This window comes from Schistocerca americana, chromosome 1 (assembly GCF_021461395.2).
Source record: "Schistocerca americana isolate TAMUIC-IGC-003095 chromosome 1, iqSchAmer2.1, whole genome shotgun sequence".
NCBI lineage: Eukaryota > Metazoa > Arthropoda > Insecta > Orthoptera > Acrididae > Schistocerca > Schistocerca americana.
The window spans coordinates 33629778-33647471 of record NC_060119.1 but is presented as its reverse complement, the minus strand read 5'-3'; the positions used below and the strand labels follow the sequence as shown (position 1 = coordinate 33647471).

The 17694-nt window shown below is 43.3% G+C and overlaps 1 protein-coding gene across 4 annotated transcripts in view; it reads left to right on the top strand.

Annotated features, from left to right (window-relative positions):
- LOC124620272 (calcium-binding protein E63-1) overlaps positions 1–17694 on the top strand; it is a 602105-nt gene that overhangs the window by 183147 nt on the left and 401264 nt on the right. For 3 of the 4 annotated variants that reach the window (XM_047146959.1, XM_047146943.1, XM_047146951.1), the window contains one exon: positions 16349–16394. The exons of the other annotated variant lie outside the window; for it this stretch is intronic. In XM_047146959.1, coding sequence (XP_047002915.1) covers positions 16349–16394 — 46 coding nt within the window. The remainder of the gene's footprint in view (positions 1–16348; positions 16395–17694) is intronic. 4 annotated transcript variants of the gene reach the window in all.

The following is a 17694-nucleotide window of genomic DNA, read 5'->3' as shown; positions in this document are numbered from 1 at the left end:
TGTAAGTAATTGTTAAGTCTTGAAAGACAGTGTAGTATTGTGTCTTTCTGTTTTGTAATTTGTAGTTTAGCATACAGGTGGATATAAAAATTGCTTACTCATGATCTTCTTGCAATGAACAACTTTTTGTTACAATAAAAGAAAGCTATACTTGCAAAAGATGTTAATTTTATTACGAAATGAGTAAACATGATGAACTGCAAATTCAGATTACTACTTTGTTCACTTTTTGAGCAGTAGCTGCACTTCCTACAACAATGCTGAAACAAAACACAATAAAACAATTAAATTTTCTTAATCATCATCATCATCATCATCACTATTTGCTCCCCATGCTACTGATCATTCTTCCAGTTGCTCATAAAATTCCACGTAGGAGGAATATACCATTTGTATTTCTTTGAAATTGATGGGCACCCGTTTTTCAGTATATGCAAACTCATCGGGATGTACAGAATCCTTAGTGAAGCTTTAAAGGAGCTGAAATATCTCTGTCACAGTAGTATCAATGAACTTCTGTCTTCAGTTGCCCAGTGTAATATGCACCATAGTCAATACTCATCCATTTAGAAGAGGAAAAAGAAATTTTATGTTCCTTAGGAAATTTTCTCATGCTTGATTCAGAGAGGCAAGACTTTTTACAACAGACAGGCCACCAATTTTTGAATGCTAATATAGCAATATCGTTGACAAGTTGTATTGAGAATTTACGTGATGTCTTTTTGATCATTATAGCATAATCTTCAAGTACCTAGGTACGTCCCGATGGGTCACTAATTATTAATAGTCCCATCTCTACCATTCCGGAGAAAACTACGCCTGCCCATAGGAAAGTAATGTTTCGTCTTCTTAAATGCCCGTGTTGATAAAAGTGTTAAACAAAAGTAAATCATTGTGTTATTCTGATTGTAACCAGCACATGCTTTGGAGAAAAGGTGCAGCTCATTCACATCTTTTGGGATATATTTCTGGATATAATTGTATAGAAACAAGCAAACTTCATTTCCACCTTTCTTGGCTTCAGTTTCATAGTACCTCTAAAAGTACGAATGCTTACTTTTCTTATTATGTATATTAAAAATAAAAAACTTTAGAAAGGGCAGATCTTGCTCAGAACAGATTTTCTACCTAAAGTCCATAATTCGTCACAGACTTACAAACTTCAAAGATATAGTTGTAAGATTTATAGATTTTAGAAAGGCACTTGACTCAGTTGATAGAGAAACAGTAGATAAAGTGGTCAGAGAATTTGGCATCAAATCTAAATTAGCAATCCTTATTCGTGAAACGCTCATAGACACTAAATGAAAAGTAAAGTTTCAAGGTGAAAAATCGAAGGCCTTCAACATAAAAACAGGTGTAAGGCAAGGTGATGGCCTGTATCCACTCCACTTTAACTGCGCACTGGAGAAAATAGTGAGAGAGTGGAAACAAAAACAAACAGAAGAGAAGCTATCACCAATGAGACTGGGAACCAAAAAGAAAGGTATTGAAATTCACTGTTTAGCATTTGCGGATGATTTTGCCATTCTTTCTGAAAACCTAACAAATGCTGGAATACAAATCAATCTCCTAGAAGAAATAGCCAACAAAGCAAGTTTAAGAATATATGTAGAAAAAATACAAAATTTATGACAAGTATAAAAAATGCTCCGGAATCCCTAGCAACAGATATTGGTCAGATAAAGAGGGTAAAGAAATTTAAATGTTTGGGAGAAATTATCCAAGAAAATGGATTACAAAAAATCGCTATAGAAGAAAGAGTACATTAAATGGAGAGAGCTTGTGGAATAATTAGGAATGTCTACAACAAAAGGTGTTTGTCTGAAAAATTTGAAGATACAGCACTACTACAGTAGTAAAAACAGAATGTCTTTATGCAAGTGAATGTTTAGTACTGAACTACAAGTTACACAAACTTGAAGTCCTATAAAGAAAAATCATACGAAAAATACTTGGATCACCAAAAAATACGGAGGTATGGAAATTAAGAAGCAATGAAGAAGTTTATCGCAACATAGAAAACATAAATGAAACACTACGAAAGAGGCGACTGCTATTTTTTGGACACAGCAACAGGTTAACCAAACAAATTTTTAAATATCTTTTGGACAAGAAGTCAGCAATAGCCTGGATACAAGAAGTTAGATAAGATTTGGAAAGAAACAACATAAGTGAAAAAGATTCAACAGAAAGAGAGCGTCTCAAGAGGAAAATGTTGGAAGGATTCCAAGGCAAGAGGGAGAAGAAGACAGGGTCAAAATGGTCGGAGGAAAGAAAAAGGATACATAGTGAAAAGATGAAAGAATACCGGAGGAAAAAGAAAGAACAACAAAGAAGGAAGCATTGAAATTGGTGCGTGGTCCTTAGATGACCCAAACGACGAAAGAAAGAAGAAGAAAAAACTTCAGCGCACAGGTATTATCATCTGTTTCACTGTGTTCAGAAACTTCATTGATTCTACTGCAAATTTTTTTGGACCTACTGTAGTGAATCACTAATCGGATTCTAGCTCTGTCCTTTGCTTTCAGTTAAACACACTTCCACACAGTCATTGCAAAAAGAGAACGAGTCAGTACTCATGCCTTACCAGTAACTCCAGGTTTATAGAATCAGCGACCAAACCCCGTTCGAATTTCACTGCACGACAACCTTTTTGGCCGTCCACGCCATAATGGCCATCCTCTCCTGCACGCTTAACATCACGCACGTGCGGGAACCTGCAACAACAGAACACGTATTTAGCGGTGCCATGAAGCCAGTGCATTGTTCTCTGCAAACACTACAGCTTCAATATCTACAATGCACCTGCTCTTCAATAGCATATACAGTAAACTTTACGCCTAAACTACTCTTTTCTACAAAATCGATACTTAATTTCCAGATGCCCCGTATAACCTGTGCTTCCACTATTATAACTCAGTCTGGTTTCTGAATTTTTCCTTCTCTGTTTTTTATCCCTGCTACCTTCATAATTTCAGTGTTTATTCCAATGGACATTATCAAAAGATTTTTCTAAATCTGCAAATGCTGTAAACGTAGGTTCGCTTTCCTTTAACAACCTGTCGTATAACATAAGTCGTAGGATCAGTATGTCCCCACTGGTTTCTATGTTTCTCCGCAACGTAGACTGATTTTTCCTGAGGACCGCTTTTAACAGTCTGTTCTTTTGTAAACATACCGTGTCAGTGTTTTGCAACCATGTCACGCAGAATCGCTGCTGAACTGGTTTCGAGTTGTGGATCAACACGCTGTTATATTTATATAAATGATCTGGTGGTTAATTTTGAATCCCCGTGAGTATGTTCATGGATGTGTTGTTGCAGAAAATAGCGAGAAAACGTGAAAGAACTACCGGTAGATCGGCGCTTTGTACGGATAGTGGTAGTTCACCCTCAATATACACACAGCAACAAAAGTTTTGGATCACCCATGTATTTCGAAGTTAATGGCACAGAAAAATATGATTGACTCTGAGGTTCACGTATATATTCATTTGCTGTGCGCTCACAGCACCAAATCAAAAAACAAACATTTGTATAACGACAAAATGCTCGTTTTCCCATGGGGTGTTTTCACAACACTACCGAGCAAAGTCAGTGTGGTGGAATGTCACCTCCTTCGGATGCTGGACTGAATCCATCGAGGGATACCATCCAAATTATCCCAGTGTCCAATGGACGCTTTGTGTAAGTCGTGCAGAGTGCTTGGTCGTTGTCGACGTGCAAGAACAACAGGTTTCAATCGATCCCAAACGTGTTCGATTGTTCCATATCCAGGAAGCAGGAAGGCTACTCCATTCTGGTGCTCGTAGCATGCTGAAGGAAGATGTTGGCGAGAACAGGACCATGAAGTGAGCGTAATCATCCGTCAAGATGAAAAATAACGACAATGTTGATGATAAGGTCGCACGATTGGTTGCAGTATCTCGTCCCTCTACGGTAGAGCAGTAAGATTACCCTCAACAACCACGAGAGGTATACGGAGGCCCCATGTGATGCCATCCCAGAAAATCACTGTAACACACAGTACTGGAGGCGTTCGATATTTCCGAGATGTCTCCAATCTCATAATCTGCGACTACCAGGATACTAAGAGATCCGAATTTCGTCAGTAAACAGCCCCCGACACCAGTCCTGGAGCGTCCATTCTGAACGAATCCTTGGCCATTAGCAACGGAGTCGATGGTGTTTTGATGAAAATATGCTCTCCGTGGTCGCCGGGAATGGAGATTAGCACCATGCAATCGTCTCCTAACAGTTTAATGCGGTACTTGAAGTCCTGTAACCTTTTAGGAAGCCAAATTCAGTTGTGGGGCAGTCAGACCGCGGTTCCTGTGAATCATGCCGTAGGTATCGGTTATACTGTGCACCTGCCGAACGTTAACGGCCCGTATGGTGTCAGTCCTCAACACTACCTGTCGATCGAAGCCAATACCACGTCCGCACCACATCTCTTTGACTCCGGCACTCACGTCGAGCAACTTCGCAGGCTTTCGAGCATTCGACACGTAAGTTGGCAATGTGGACTCAATGCTTGCTATTGTCCTTCGTGACATGGTGGATGTTCGCTCTACTGTTCCATAGACGTCTCTAATGCGCCCCTAGGTGTTATACTTTCATCTGGAAGGCTGCACTCCTTTCGAGGGCGGAGTTCTACCCCTACGTAGCGCTCATGGTAACTATATGTTTACAAGCAACGTCGGGGTGAGCTTCCGATCGGTACAGCAACAGCCAAAACGGAAACGTACCTGCATGACGTATCAGAGTGATGTGAAAGTTTTGAATGTAAGGCACTTAAGAAAAAAACAAGCGGGAAAAGCTGTTACTAATGGATTTCGCGAGCGACTGTCCACAATTCGAAACGTAACGACATAACGTTTAACGAACACATAAAACTAGTTGTAGCGAAAACGCGTGCCAGACTTTGATTCACTGGAAAAATCCTACGAAAATGAGAATTACTTTCTAAAGAGGTTCGCGAGTACTGACCGCCAGCTTGGGACCCTTAGTAGAGCCGATGCTCGTAAAATTCCTGTGGGTGACACCAAAAGAGGCGTTGTGTATCAGAAAGACGTCTATAGTTAAACACACGTTCCAGGAAGTGCAAGCAACATGCTATTTCGTACGATGTACATTTCACGAAATGTCATTGACAGGATATTTGAGGTGGTAACAAGGCTTACTGTCAGCCGTTCTTCCCGCGCACCGTCCAGCAGAAGACGGAAGATGGAAGAGATCAGATGGAAGATGATAACGGTACCGAAAGCACTCTCTGACACATTCCGTAAGGTTCGCTGGTGGGTTGATTTTGGGGAGGAGACCAAACAGCGAGGTCATCGGTCCTGTCGGATTAGGGAAGTATGGGGAAGGAAATCGACCGTGCCCTTTCCAAGGAACCATCTCGGCCTTAGCTGAAGCGATTTAGGGAAATGACCGGAAACCTAAATGAGGATGGCCGGACGCGGGTTTGAACCGTCGTTCTTCCGAATGCGAGCCCAGTGTGCAAACCACTGCGACACCTCGCCCGGTCACCGTAAGGTGGTCTGCGAAATGTAGACCAGAAAGTTCTCGTTCCCCTCGCTCCTGGAGCCAGCTGGAAGGACGTAGTTGCCCGCGAGCCCGAATCGTCGCCAATGAGCGACGCAGACGGCTCACGCCTAGCGGCCCCGGGGCCATCGATCGCGGCGTATTTTAAGGAGCCTCCTAATGCCTTATCTGGCTGCACGCGGCGCCCCCGGCACGGCAGCGCCAGCGTCAGCGACGGCTCGTAAATCTGGTGGCCGGCGCGATAAGGGCGGCCGCGCGATTTGCATAGGGGAGGGACGAGGGCAGGGCATAGCAGCTGCTATCTGGCCACGCAGCGGGCCGCAGCCTCGCACCGCGCACGCGCGCCCCGCTACCGGCCTAACAAGTGAGCCCTCGGGGGCTGTAACGCTGCCAGCGTCCCTCCGAGGCGGCCGGCTGGCTGGTGCGCCTCTCCTCTCCCACCTCGAACACTTACTCCAACTTCCACTTCAGACGCGGATCACGGACCCCCAATAAGCACGTAAACTACGAGTGTTGTCCAGGTAGTAAGTTCCGATCGGTCGCGAAATGGAAACCACTGGGAAAATCCGGTAAAGCTTTGCACAGATGTGTGGGGCAGTGTCTCTAGTATGCCCGTCGATCGTGTCGCGTCGCTCTTTTCAGTTTTGAGTGAGCACGTAAAAAGGGAATAGCATCTCCCGCCACATATGAGGGCCTGGTTAGAGATTTCGCCTGTGTCATGCAGCCCACATAACACAACTGTCGAGCAGTTCCTTCTTAATGCCAATTCTTGGACGCACACTGCAGGGGCAATGAAGACGCTCCTGCAGCGTTTCCGATGAGAAATAGTCCGTAACTGGCTCCCCCAAAGTCTCATCTCTGCTCACAAGAACCACTGGCTATGAAGACAAAAGTTTTCCACAGACAACGAGCTGCAGGCCAGTGCAGATAACTCACCGAAAGCGCAGGCGGCTGCTTTCTATGTCGACGATATTGGAAAGTTGATACAACACTACAACACTCGAAGTTGGAGCGGCGACTGTGTAGCGAAGTAGGTCGAAGGCGTACTGTTGCAAATAAAACGTTTCTGGATTTTACAGATGTTGACTGTGGATATCGTATCACAGACACAGTCCCTTTGACTGTTCAGAAATGTCACTAAACCCGGCCAAAGATGTAAACAACCATGCATGAGCAGCGCCGATTAGATGGAGGATGTGAGTCAGCCTATCAGTACCAGTCATTCTACCAGGAACGAGGTACACGGCTCGTGTTGTCTGTAGTTCAACCATGCCTAGACGGTCGATACCGCGCTTCGATCCGTCCGCATTGTTGCTTTCTGAGAGTAAGGGTTGTCAACAAGGGAAGTGTCCAGGACTCTCGGAGTGAACCAAAGCGATGTTGTTCGGACATGGAGGAAATACAGAGAGACAGGAAATGTCGATGACATGCCTCGCTCAGGACCGCTAAGGGCAACTACTGCAGTGGATGACCGCTACCTACGGATTGTGGCTCGGAGGAACCCTGACAGCAAGGCCACCATATTCAACAATGCTTTTCGTGCTGCCACACGACGTCGTGTTAAGACTCAAACTATGCGCAATAGGGTGCATGGTGCTCAACTTCCGTGGCGAGGTGCATCTTTGACACCACTACACCATGCAGCGCGGTACAGATGGGCCCAACAACATGCCGAATGGACCGCTCAGGATTGGCATCACGTTCTCTTCACCGATGAGTGTCGCATATGCCTTCAACCAGACAATCGTCTGAGATGTGTTTGGTGGCAACCCGGTCAGGCTGAACGCCTTAGACACACTCTCCAACCAGTGCAGCAAAGTGGAGCTACCCTGCTGTTTTGGGGTGGCATTATGTGGGGCCGCCGTACGGCACTGGTAGTCATGGAAGGCGCCGTAACGACTGTACGATACGTAAATGCCATCTTCCGACCGATAGTGCAACCATATCGGCAGCATATTCGGGAGGCATTCGTCTTCATGGACGACAATTCGCGCCCCCATCGTGCACATCTTGTGAATGACTTCCTTCAGGATAACGACATCGCTCGACTAGAGTGGCCAACATGTTCTCCAGACATGAACACTATCGAACTTGCCTTTAGATGGATTGAAAAGGGCTGTTTATGGACGGCGTGACCCACCAAACACTCTCAACGCCGAATTGCCTTTGAGGAATGGGACAATCTGTACCAACAGTGCTTTGATGAACTTGTGGATAGTATGCCACGACGAATAAAGGAATGAATCAATGCAAGAGCACCTGCTACTGGGTATTAGAGGTACCAGTGTGTACAGCAATCTGGACCACCACCTCTGAAGGTCTCGCTGTATGGTGGTACAACATGCAATGTGTGGCTTTCATGAGCAATAAAAAGGGCCGAAATGATGTTTATGTTGATCTCTATTCCAATTTTCTGTACAGGTTCCGGAACTCTCGGAACCGAGGTGATGCAAAAGTTTTTTGATGTGTGTATTTCTCCAAGCATACGACGATTCAGTACAAATATGCATCAACAAACAGAGTCCAGATATGACAGAGCCACAAGCAAATGTCTCCCCGTACTGAAGCACAGACGATGAAGAGAGAGCTGCGACCTGGCGGCACCTGCGCAGCGTCACCCTGCGGAGTGTCTGTGAGCGCTCGGGAGGCGGAGCGGCTGCCGCCGGCTGACCTGCGTCGCGGTGGCAGAGGGCAGGGCACTCGCGGCGCAGGGCCGCTGGAGGCGTGGCTCGGTGGGCGCGCCTCGTCGTCCGCCGGACCCCGCGCAACCGCTATCGGCCTCTTATGGAAACTCGCAGTTCCGTTGCTACGATGCCTGTGGGATGGTGTTGACATGTGATACCACAAATTGTATAGGCCCTGTAAGCTCCTTAAGGTACCAAACGGATAGACTAAGTACGTATTGGTACTATGAAATATCATTCATTCTGGATCCCATGTCCAATTACCGAAATACGGGGTTTTAGGGATATAAGTGCAGATATTTTTATTGATGGCTGATGACAGTTTACTGAACAAGGTTACATCAATATTTACTTAATTTGCTGACCTATAATTATAACTATTATGAGTACTACAAGGGTCACTCAATAATTAAACAGACAAATTGGTTTGGGGAAAAAACTGTTAGTAGGGTGGTACTTTTATGGCTTTAATTTGACATCACTGGGATGAGCCTTGATCAGCTGATGTATGAACATTGTTTTGTTTATAACCACAGAAATACATTTCAAGATGGCAGTCCGCTTGAAACGTCCACATTAGTTGAACAACGTTCTGTTATTCGGTTTTTACTTGGTGAAGGCTAGAAACCAGTGACTATATACTGTAGAATGTCTAAAGTTTATGGTGAAGGTTGTACGATACGTGCGAATTTTTACAAGTGGGTAGAGCAGTTCAAAAATGGCCGCGACTCAGTGACTGACAAACACCGTTCTGGCCGACCAATTGCACTTTCAACTCCCTCATTTGAAAGTCGAATCGATGACATTATTCGTGCCGACCGACTTGACTGTGGAAATGATAGTTGATAAAGTTCACATTAGTTCTGGTACAGCATAACATTAACTGTAACAAACTGAAGTGCCGCAAAACATGTGCAAGATGGTTGCCAAAGGAGTTGACGCGGCTACATAAGGAAACAAGGTTGAGAGGGTAAGCAGGGGTAAAGGTACGTTATGAAAGTGGAAGTGAGAACTTCCTCAATAAAATTTTAACTTCTGATGAAATTTGGGTTTACTATTATGAGCCAGAATCATAAAGACAAAGCATGAAGTGGAAGAACACCAACTCACCTGTCAAGAACAAATTCATCAGGAAAAGTCATGTTGACGGTGTTTTGGGATGCTGAAGGTGCAGTTTCTTGTGATTATCTCGAAGGGTAGTGTACAATAAACAGCCAATACTAGTCGGATTTGATTTTATACAAGATGAAGCCAGCCATGACAGAGAGACGTCGTGGATCTCAGAGGAGAGGTGTGATTTTTCAGCACGACAACGCACGTTGTGATATTGCTCAACTAACTCGTGAAACCATCGACAAAATGGGCTGGGGGAAATACTGCTTCATCCCCCTTGGAGTCCTGATTTAGCGCCTAATGATTTCCATTTGTTTGGTGCACTGAACCAGGCATTTCGTGGGAAGAGATTCCAGGACAACGAGGACGTGAAAACGTTTGTGGAAAATTTGTTCAAACGTCAAGATAAAGAGTTCTCTGCAGCCGGAATAAACAAGCTTGAAGATCATTGGAACACGTGCAGAAATGTTCAAGGGGATTATGTTGAAAAGTAGAAAAAGTATTGTTTTGTAAAAATGAACGCCTATTTCTCCAGACCAATTTGTCTCTTCAGTTACTGAATAACCCTCGTATGTTTTATGTTGGTTAATACCTCCAAGTATGCAACGCACAAGTAAGCCATTATGGATGCACAGACACCACACATTCATATAGCTGACTAACCTCAGTGGGCACTGAATCCGCAGCCTTCAGTACAGATGCACAGTAACATTTGACCTCTGGCTGGAATCTATAATCAGCGAGTATGGGGGACGTGGACGGTGACCGCGGAGAGGTGGCCTCAGCTGGTGGTGGGACTTGGCCGGGGAAGGTGCCGAGGTAAGCACTGCACCAGTTAACGCAACTGCCCAGCAAGCAGGACATCTCAGGTTCGAGCCCCTGTCTGGCACACATTTTCACCCGTCGCCGCTGATTCTGCATAAAGACCTGATGCAGCTTATATCATTAGTTCCTTTGTTTTTTTTTTCCTTTCTCCCCTCTCCACCCGTGGACATAGAATGGAAAGTCTATCCTGCAAGCATAGTCCACTTTGTAGCGCAGTTGCAATCATGCAGAGAACATCAGCAAGTAAATTATGTGACGTGTCTGCTAGTAGACTGTCAGACACAGGGAACAACAACTGGGACGTAAGTTCGTACATATTAAGATACCAATGACGACAATATCTACACCTCTACCCGTGACACGCTGTATAATCAAATTTTACCCTATCTGCAAAAACTAACCTAGCCTTGTTAACCTAGATAACTGGTAACGTGCTCCTCCCCAGTCTGCTATCTATGTTATTCAGTTGTTTAATAGTATGTCCATCCTAAGTACCTCCATATTTTCCACCGAATCACACTCGTCTAATACAAATGGACTGGTTCAGTGTCCTATCTTTCCGTTAGTCAGATGGCTGCTCGCTGCACAAGACTGCGCTTATTCACAGTTGCTCCCATTCGATTTCAAACTCCCTCCCTCTTGACCCCTTCTTCTCACCACCATTGAAGACACTAGTCCACCTCGACTTCTGGTTCTGGTCTTAAGTCTCTCTCTCTCTCTCTCTCTCTCTCTCTCTCTCCCTCTCTCCTTTCCTTGAACCACCACCTGTACGCCACACGTTACCACAAGACCACCAGGACTGCTGCCTCGGAGTTGTTCGTAACAATTTTCTAGGACTGATATACAAGATCTCCTTCTCTGTAAAACTTTGAGGACGCCATCCTTGGGCCATGCCTTCGCAGTTCCATTGTGTTCGTTTCCTCGACCAAGGTTTGTTTGCAGTGGCGGTAAAATTCAGCTGATGTGGCTACCTTCTATGGTGTTAGACCCACCAGGGATTCACTAGGCCGCAACGCTGTCCCGGCTGGAACATCGGCAAGCCACCAGCAGAAAACACCCACGCTACCACGGATTGCCGGCCAGGTAGAGGAACTAAAGTATTGAGACCGCTATGTCTCTTAAGCCGGGTTTTCAATGCGACAACAAGTGGCATAATGGCTGAAACTTCAGTGGCGACGTGAGCTCCTGTTTGTACAAGCCACGGCAAAGTATCCAGAGGCAGTGTTCTCAGTGTGGGCACTAACAACAGTCATAGTACAGGTTACGGCAGTAAACCTGCGCCAAGGACTTAATAAGCTAAGTAGAAAACATGCATCGTGGATCCGAAATGGCTAAATATGCAAAAATTGCGCATGGTAATGAAATACGCCGAAGAACACGGAGATTCATTCTTTATCCAATATCAATCGTGAGCTATCACGCTTTATGCAACTTAATGAAAATATGAGGTCACCCATTAATTATATCCGAAAGCGCCGGCCGAAGTGGCCGTGCGGTTCTAGGCGCTGCGGTCTGGAACCGCGAGACCGCTACGGTCGCAGGTTCGAATCCTGACTCGGGCATGGATGTGTGTGATGTCCTTAGGTTAGTTAGGTTTAACTAGTTCTAAGTTCTATGGGACTAATGACCTGAGAAGTTGAGTCCCATAGTGCTCACAAGGGAACATCCCCATCGCACCCCCCTCAGATTTAGTTATAAGTTGGAACATTGCCTTGAAAAACTGAACACAGATCGATCGAGAAAACAGGAAGAAGTTGTGTGGAACTATGAAAAAATAAGCAAAATATACAAACTGGGTCGTCCATGTGTAATATAGGCAATATTAAGGGCAGTATTGGTCCAAGAGCGCCGTGGTCCCGTGGTTAGTGTGAACAGCTGCAGAACGAGAGGTCTTCAGTTCAAATCTTCCCTCGACCGAAAATTTTAACTTTTTATTTTCAGTTTATGTGAAAAACTCTTATGTTTTCATCACTTTCTTTGGAGTGATTATTACATCCACAAGAAAACCTAAATCGGGCAAGGTAGAAGAATCTTTTCATCTATTCGCCAAGTGTACTAGTTAGGTGGGTCGACAACATATTCCTGTCATGTGACGCACATGCTGTCACCAGTGTCGTATACAAAATATCAGACGTGTTTTCCTGTGGAGGAATCGGTTAACCTATCAAATGTTTTCGGTTCCCATTGGAGAGGCACGTCCTTTCGTCAACTAATCACACGGTTTTGCGGTGCGGTCGCAAAACACAGACACTAAACTTATTACAGTGAACAGAGACGTCAATGAACGAACGGACAGATCATAACTTTGCGAAAATAAAGAAAGCAAAATCTTCAGTCGAGGGCAGATTTGAACCAAGGACCTCTCGTTCCGCAGCTGTTCACGCTAACCACGGGACCACGGCGCTCCTCGCCTCACATTGCCCTTAATATTGCCTATCTTACGCATGGACGACCCAGTTTGTATATTTTGCTTATTTTTTCATAGTTCCACACAACTTCTTCCTGTTTTCTCGATTGATCTGTGTTCAGTTTTTCAAGGCCTATCCACTGTGCCAACTTATAACTAAATCTGAGGGGGGTGCGATGGGGATGTTCCCTTGTCAGAGCCATTTGAACCTATCCGAAAGTATTGAATAATACATGCAGCTGACGTGGTACTCTTCAGTGTCAGATTAAGGGGAACTCACGTCGATTCGAAATAATTGTGTGTATAGCATTCAGAAATTTGCCTTATAACGCCAATTATCCGACGTTTAAGTGTATTTATGGCCATGTTATGGTGTAAGTACCAGAACAAGAATAAGCTACCTGTGTTTAAATATAGATACTCATTTTTTTCCGATTCTGGCCGTCTAGGGACCGCGTTAAACAACTATTTTTCAATGTACATTTCTCCTATTCCGCTCCTCCTCTTTTCTCTTCTGCCAATATGTCTTCATCCTCTCTCTGTGCTGCTCCCTTCGGTCTTCTGTCCACACTGTTCCTCCAGTTCTTCTCTTCTTCACTTCAAATCCTTCAAAATGTTGAATTTTGTCTCTCGTTAAGTCTCTGTTGGTTATATCATCTTCTCCTATACCCATCTCCTCTAAGTCTGCTTTGACTTCTTTGAACCAGGTAATTTGGGTTCTGGGGTTCTTGTCAAAAAACATGAATATTTTCTTTGTCAGTCTTTCATCATTCATTCTTTTCAAATGGGCGTAAAAGCTTACTCTTCTCTTCCTCATAGTATCTCCCACTTTCTCAATTTTGTCATACACTTCTCTATTACTTCTAAGCTTCCAAGTCCCATTCTCAAACCTCGGCCCAAGTACTCTTCTAATGATTTTTCGCTCCTTTTTTGCTATAGCTTCCATTTCCTTGTTAGCGTTCATTGCTAAACATTCAGATGCATACAGACACTCTGGCTTAATCACAGTGTTGTAGTGCCTTATTTTTGCGTTAATTGATACTGACTTCTTGTTGTACACATTCTTTGTTAGCTGGAATGCCATTTCCATTTTTCTTGTTCTTGTTTTATTTCCTTCTTTATCTGAAGCATTGGGCTGGATGATTTCCCCTAAATATTTGAAATTAGAAACCTTCTTTATCTGGCCATACTTTGTAATGATATTGTTCGGTGCCTCTTTTACATTGGTTAGGTACTCTGTCTTTTCAAAGGAGATTTTCAGTCCTGCTTTTTCTGCTGTTTTATTCAGAATATTGATCTGTTTGACTGCTTCTTCCAAACTTCCTGCCAGAATCGCTAAGTCATCAGCAAAAGCGAGGCAATCTACTTCTAATCCATCCTTTATTCTTCCTAATCTGATTTTTTGTATTCCTTCTTCAGTCGTTTTCTTCCTCCACACTCTAATAACTTTTTCTAACACACAGTTGAACAGGGTAGGTGACAACCCATCTCCTTGTCTTAATCCTGTTCTGATTTTGAATGGTCTGGATACCTCACCACGGAACTTTACTTTTGCATAGGTATCCGTAAGTGTTTCTTTGACGATTGACTATGCATGATAGATATTCATTATCTATATATCTTTAATTATGTACACTTTAGGAATGAACTGAGTCACTGGCAAACTTCTCTTAGTACATAATTAAATAATTATACTTGTTTAGCTGCAATGTACTGCACTTACAATCTAGTGTTATCCACATATCAGAAGGTCAGAATCTCGTATAAATTCAGCGCCTAAATAAGAGGAATGACCAAACTTCTTATTGTCAGCAAGTTAGGAAATCCTTTTGTTAATATACTCTGAATTATTTTATTGTGATGATTGCCGGATGGAATCGTACAACACAAAAAGCCAAATTTTTATATAGGGCGATCCCGTGATGATGTTAGAAACTTTCAGGGATGATGGAGAAGGATAAACGCACCTGATAGTTCTTCTTTTTTCAAAGTTTCCTTGATTTACACATTTGTGAAAATTTTCCATGATTAAACTAAAATGACGGAGACACGCCTATCACGTAGGGTTCGCGACTGGGAGATGGTTCAAATGGCTCTGAGCACTATGGGACTTAACTTCTAAGGTCATCAGTCCCCTAGAACTTAGAACTACTTAAACCTAACTAACCTAAGGACATCACACACATCCATGCCCGAGGCAGGATTCGAACCTGCGACCGTAGCGGTCTCGCGGTTCCAGACTGTAGCGCCTTTAACTGCTTGGCCACCCCGGCCGGCGCGCCTGGGAGATTCTAGGTTCGACTCATGATACGGTAATTTTTGCTATTTTGTTGAGTGTCCTATTAAGTTTAGCTATTGGAATCAAATCCTGGGATGTCCTAGATTCGCGTCCTGACATTAGTTACTTTTTCAGTTTTGGTGAATTTCGACAGTTGTACAGATAGGAGGTCATAGGTGAGACTTTTAATTATTTCCTTGTACAGATAGGGAATTCGACCTCCAGAGGTGCTGCTTTTTCACCGCATATGTGTAATTAGGCGATTGATGGCTTTTGAGGTATTACTTCGAGGATTCTTTCGATTCGATGCTTCAATTGAACCATGTTGAGCTTTACAGGCTGCCGATATTCCACACTGTGAGTAATGTCTTTAATGAGTGCCATGCCAAGTCAACATTCAGTGAACGCGTAAAAGGTTTGTGTTGTACTATGAGCCACTTTTCTCTATTCCAGTAACGTGTTGTACAGCATCATTGTTGACCTATCTCACTAGTGTCAGTTTTCCATAGAATTATGGAGCACATTTTATTCTAACATGTCGTGGCTGTTTTGTGCACCGACAAACTCCTCTGGCAGAATCAAGACGTAATCAATAAACACCACTTATGTGGAAATCAGCTTGCTACATTTAATGTCTAGATCCAGAAAGCTGCAGATGATGAATCTGAGGTTTAAGTCATGTTTGCTGACTGTTGGAGAACCTTTGATAGAGTTCCACACTGCTGTGTGATAAACAAAATACGTGATAATTCGAAGTAGGACAACTATGTGACTTTATTTAACAGTTTACACAGTTCCTAGAACCTAGTAAATCGTTCTCTTTAGGTAAATATCATCGGAAGTGAAATTAGTGTGCATGGCATGTGATGTACGTGAGATAGGACAGTGACTTTTTTGGTGTGTAAGCGATATACATTTTGTAATGCTGAAAGTGTTCGAAAAATATTTCACATAAACCAACACTTTTGGACTTACCGCTCCTTTTCTGTAATTTACAAATGATGAGTCAGAAGAATATACAGCTACAATACGCAAAATAACTTTATCAAAATATTCAAGGAGCTACTTCTCTAAACGAAGCACGATGGTCGGCAAATACACGAAAAGATGGAGTAGCGGACTACAGTGTCGTTAGAAACACCGAACTAACCTCTCGGCTCGGTGGATGTCGTCGAGCGAATGTGACGTACTTTATTTACTTCGCACGTATTCACTGCTTCCATTGCATGCGCACAGTCAACACGAATCAAGAAGTACCTTGTGTGAGATCGGAACTTTTTGCATGGACATTGAATGCACAATTTAAACGGATATTGGTACTGTACGATCTTGCCTTCAGAAATGGGGCAATCCTTGGTGTCTTCTTTCTCTATGTGTATTGATAGTACACTCATGTTTTTAACGGATGTTTGGTCTTGTAGGTGAAATCGTTGACATGAAATTGACCATTGTGGAATCGATCGGTCATTAATTTAATTATCTTCTTTTTCAGCAAGATTCGCTTCCAAAAAGAGAGTTTACAGAGGAAGAGCTTAAAGGTAAAAGAACCGCAAGCTCCGAGAGCCCCTTCCTTAATCCCGTAACCGCACACTAGACTAATGTTATCCCAACAAGTGCATGTGGTGCAGTATGTGTTCGTGTGTGGCTTCGTGTTGCTCGAGTCCCGTCCAAAGTTAACACACACAGCGCAGGCGCCAGTGTCTTCCTGCTGCATCAAATAAAATGTTGCGTGGATATGTGGATAGTTCACCTCAGCATGTGCTAGAGATGTTGTTGTACGACTTATGGGTATTATTTCTGTATAGTAAGCCTATGTGACAAAAATAAGCTGACGACATAAGGGTAAATTAGTGAGTTTGGAGTCTCATTTTACTATTCTTGGTTGTATCGATAATACAGAGAAGAAGAGAGCTTTGTTACGAAGGCAGATAGTTGTGTTGGAAAACTGTAATCAGTAAGAGGTGTAATTAAATGGTAGAAATGACCAGAAACGGGAATAAATTTGTAGGGTGTCAGAGTGATTTGTTTCCCACCAGACATGCGCCAGTACAGATAGCGAATGCTCTGACGCATTGCAGTTTTTTAAATATCGAATATCGAAAGACCATATCAACAACTAGAGTTAAATTGACTCTGTACATCAGTGTTTAGCAGCAGTGGACGAAAACAGGATAAGAAAAAACAAAAGTCTTCAACTGGAATGGTGTTATGCTGCGATGAGTGGTATTCATTTTCTCCGCTCTGCCCCAATCGTGTCAACAGATCAGTAAGTAAGATGTTCCCATGGATATCAATTCAGGAGCTGCATCAGACTGGGCTACTGTCCACCAGGGTGTTAAGAAATTGAGTGTGCGTGTGTGTTTTGTCTATTTAACCCTGCAATGTGATTTGTTATTTTCAGAACTCTCAATAAAATAAATGCCTGGCTCCATTGGAAGCACCACACTGGGTGAACTTAAAGATGTGGCTACCACCTTAAATGCATCAGGCCGTCACAGTAAAGCAATACGTATGGAGCAATAAACAGATACTTAAGGGATAAAACTCAGAAAGAAAGAAGCATAAAGGTTCCAAAAAACTGACAATTCCTACACCGTTGTATGCATGCAAATTATGCGTCACAAGGAGAAAATAAGAGCGGCACATTCAGATGTCAGAAATGATGTTTCTACGATCCGTGAAGGGAAGCAAACGATCAAACTTAGAAATATTGACATTAGGAAAATGCTCAATAATTATAGCCTTAGAAAGAATGTTGAAGATAATATTAGAAACTGAAATTAAAAGCGGAAGAATGGTTCTCAAATTTAGGAAGTGCGGGGGTTGGAACTTTAATAG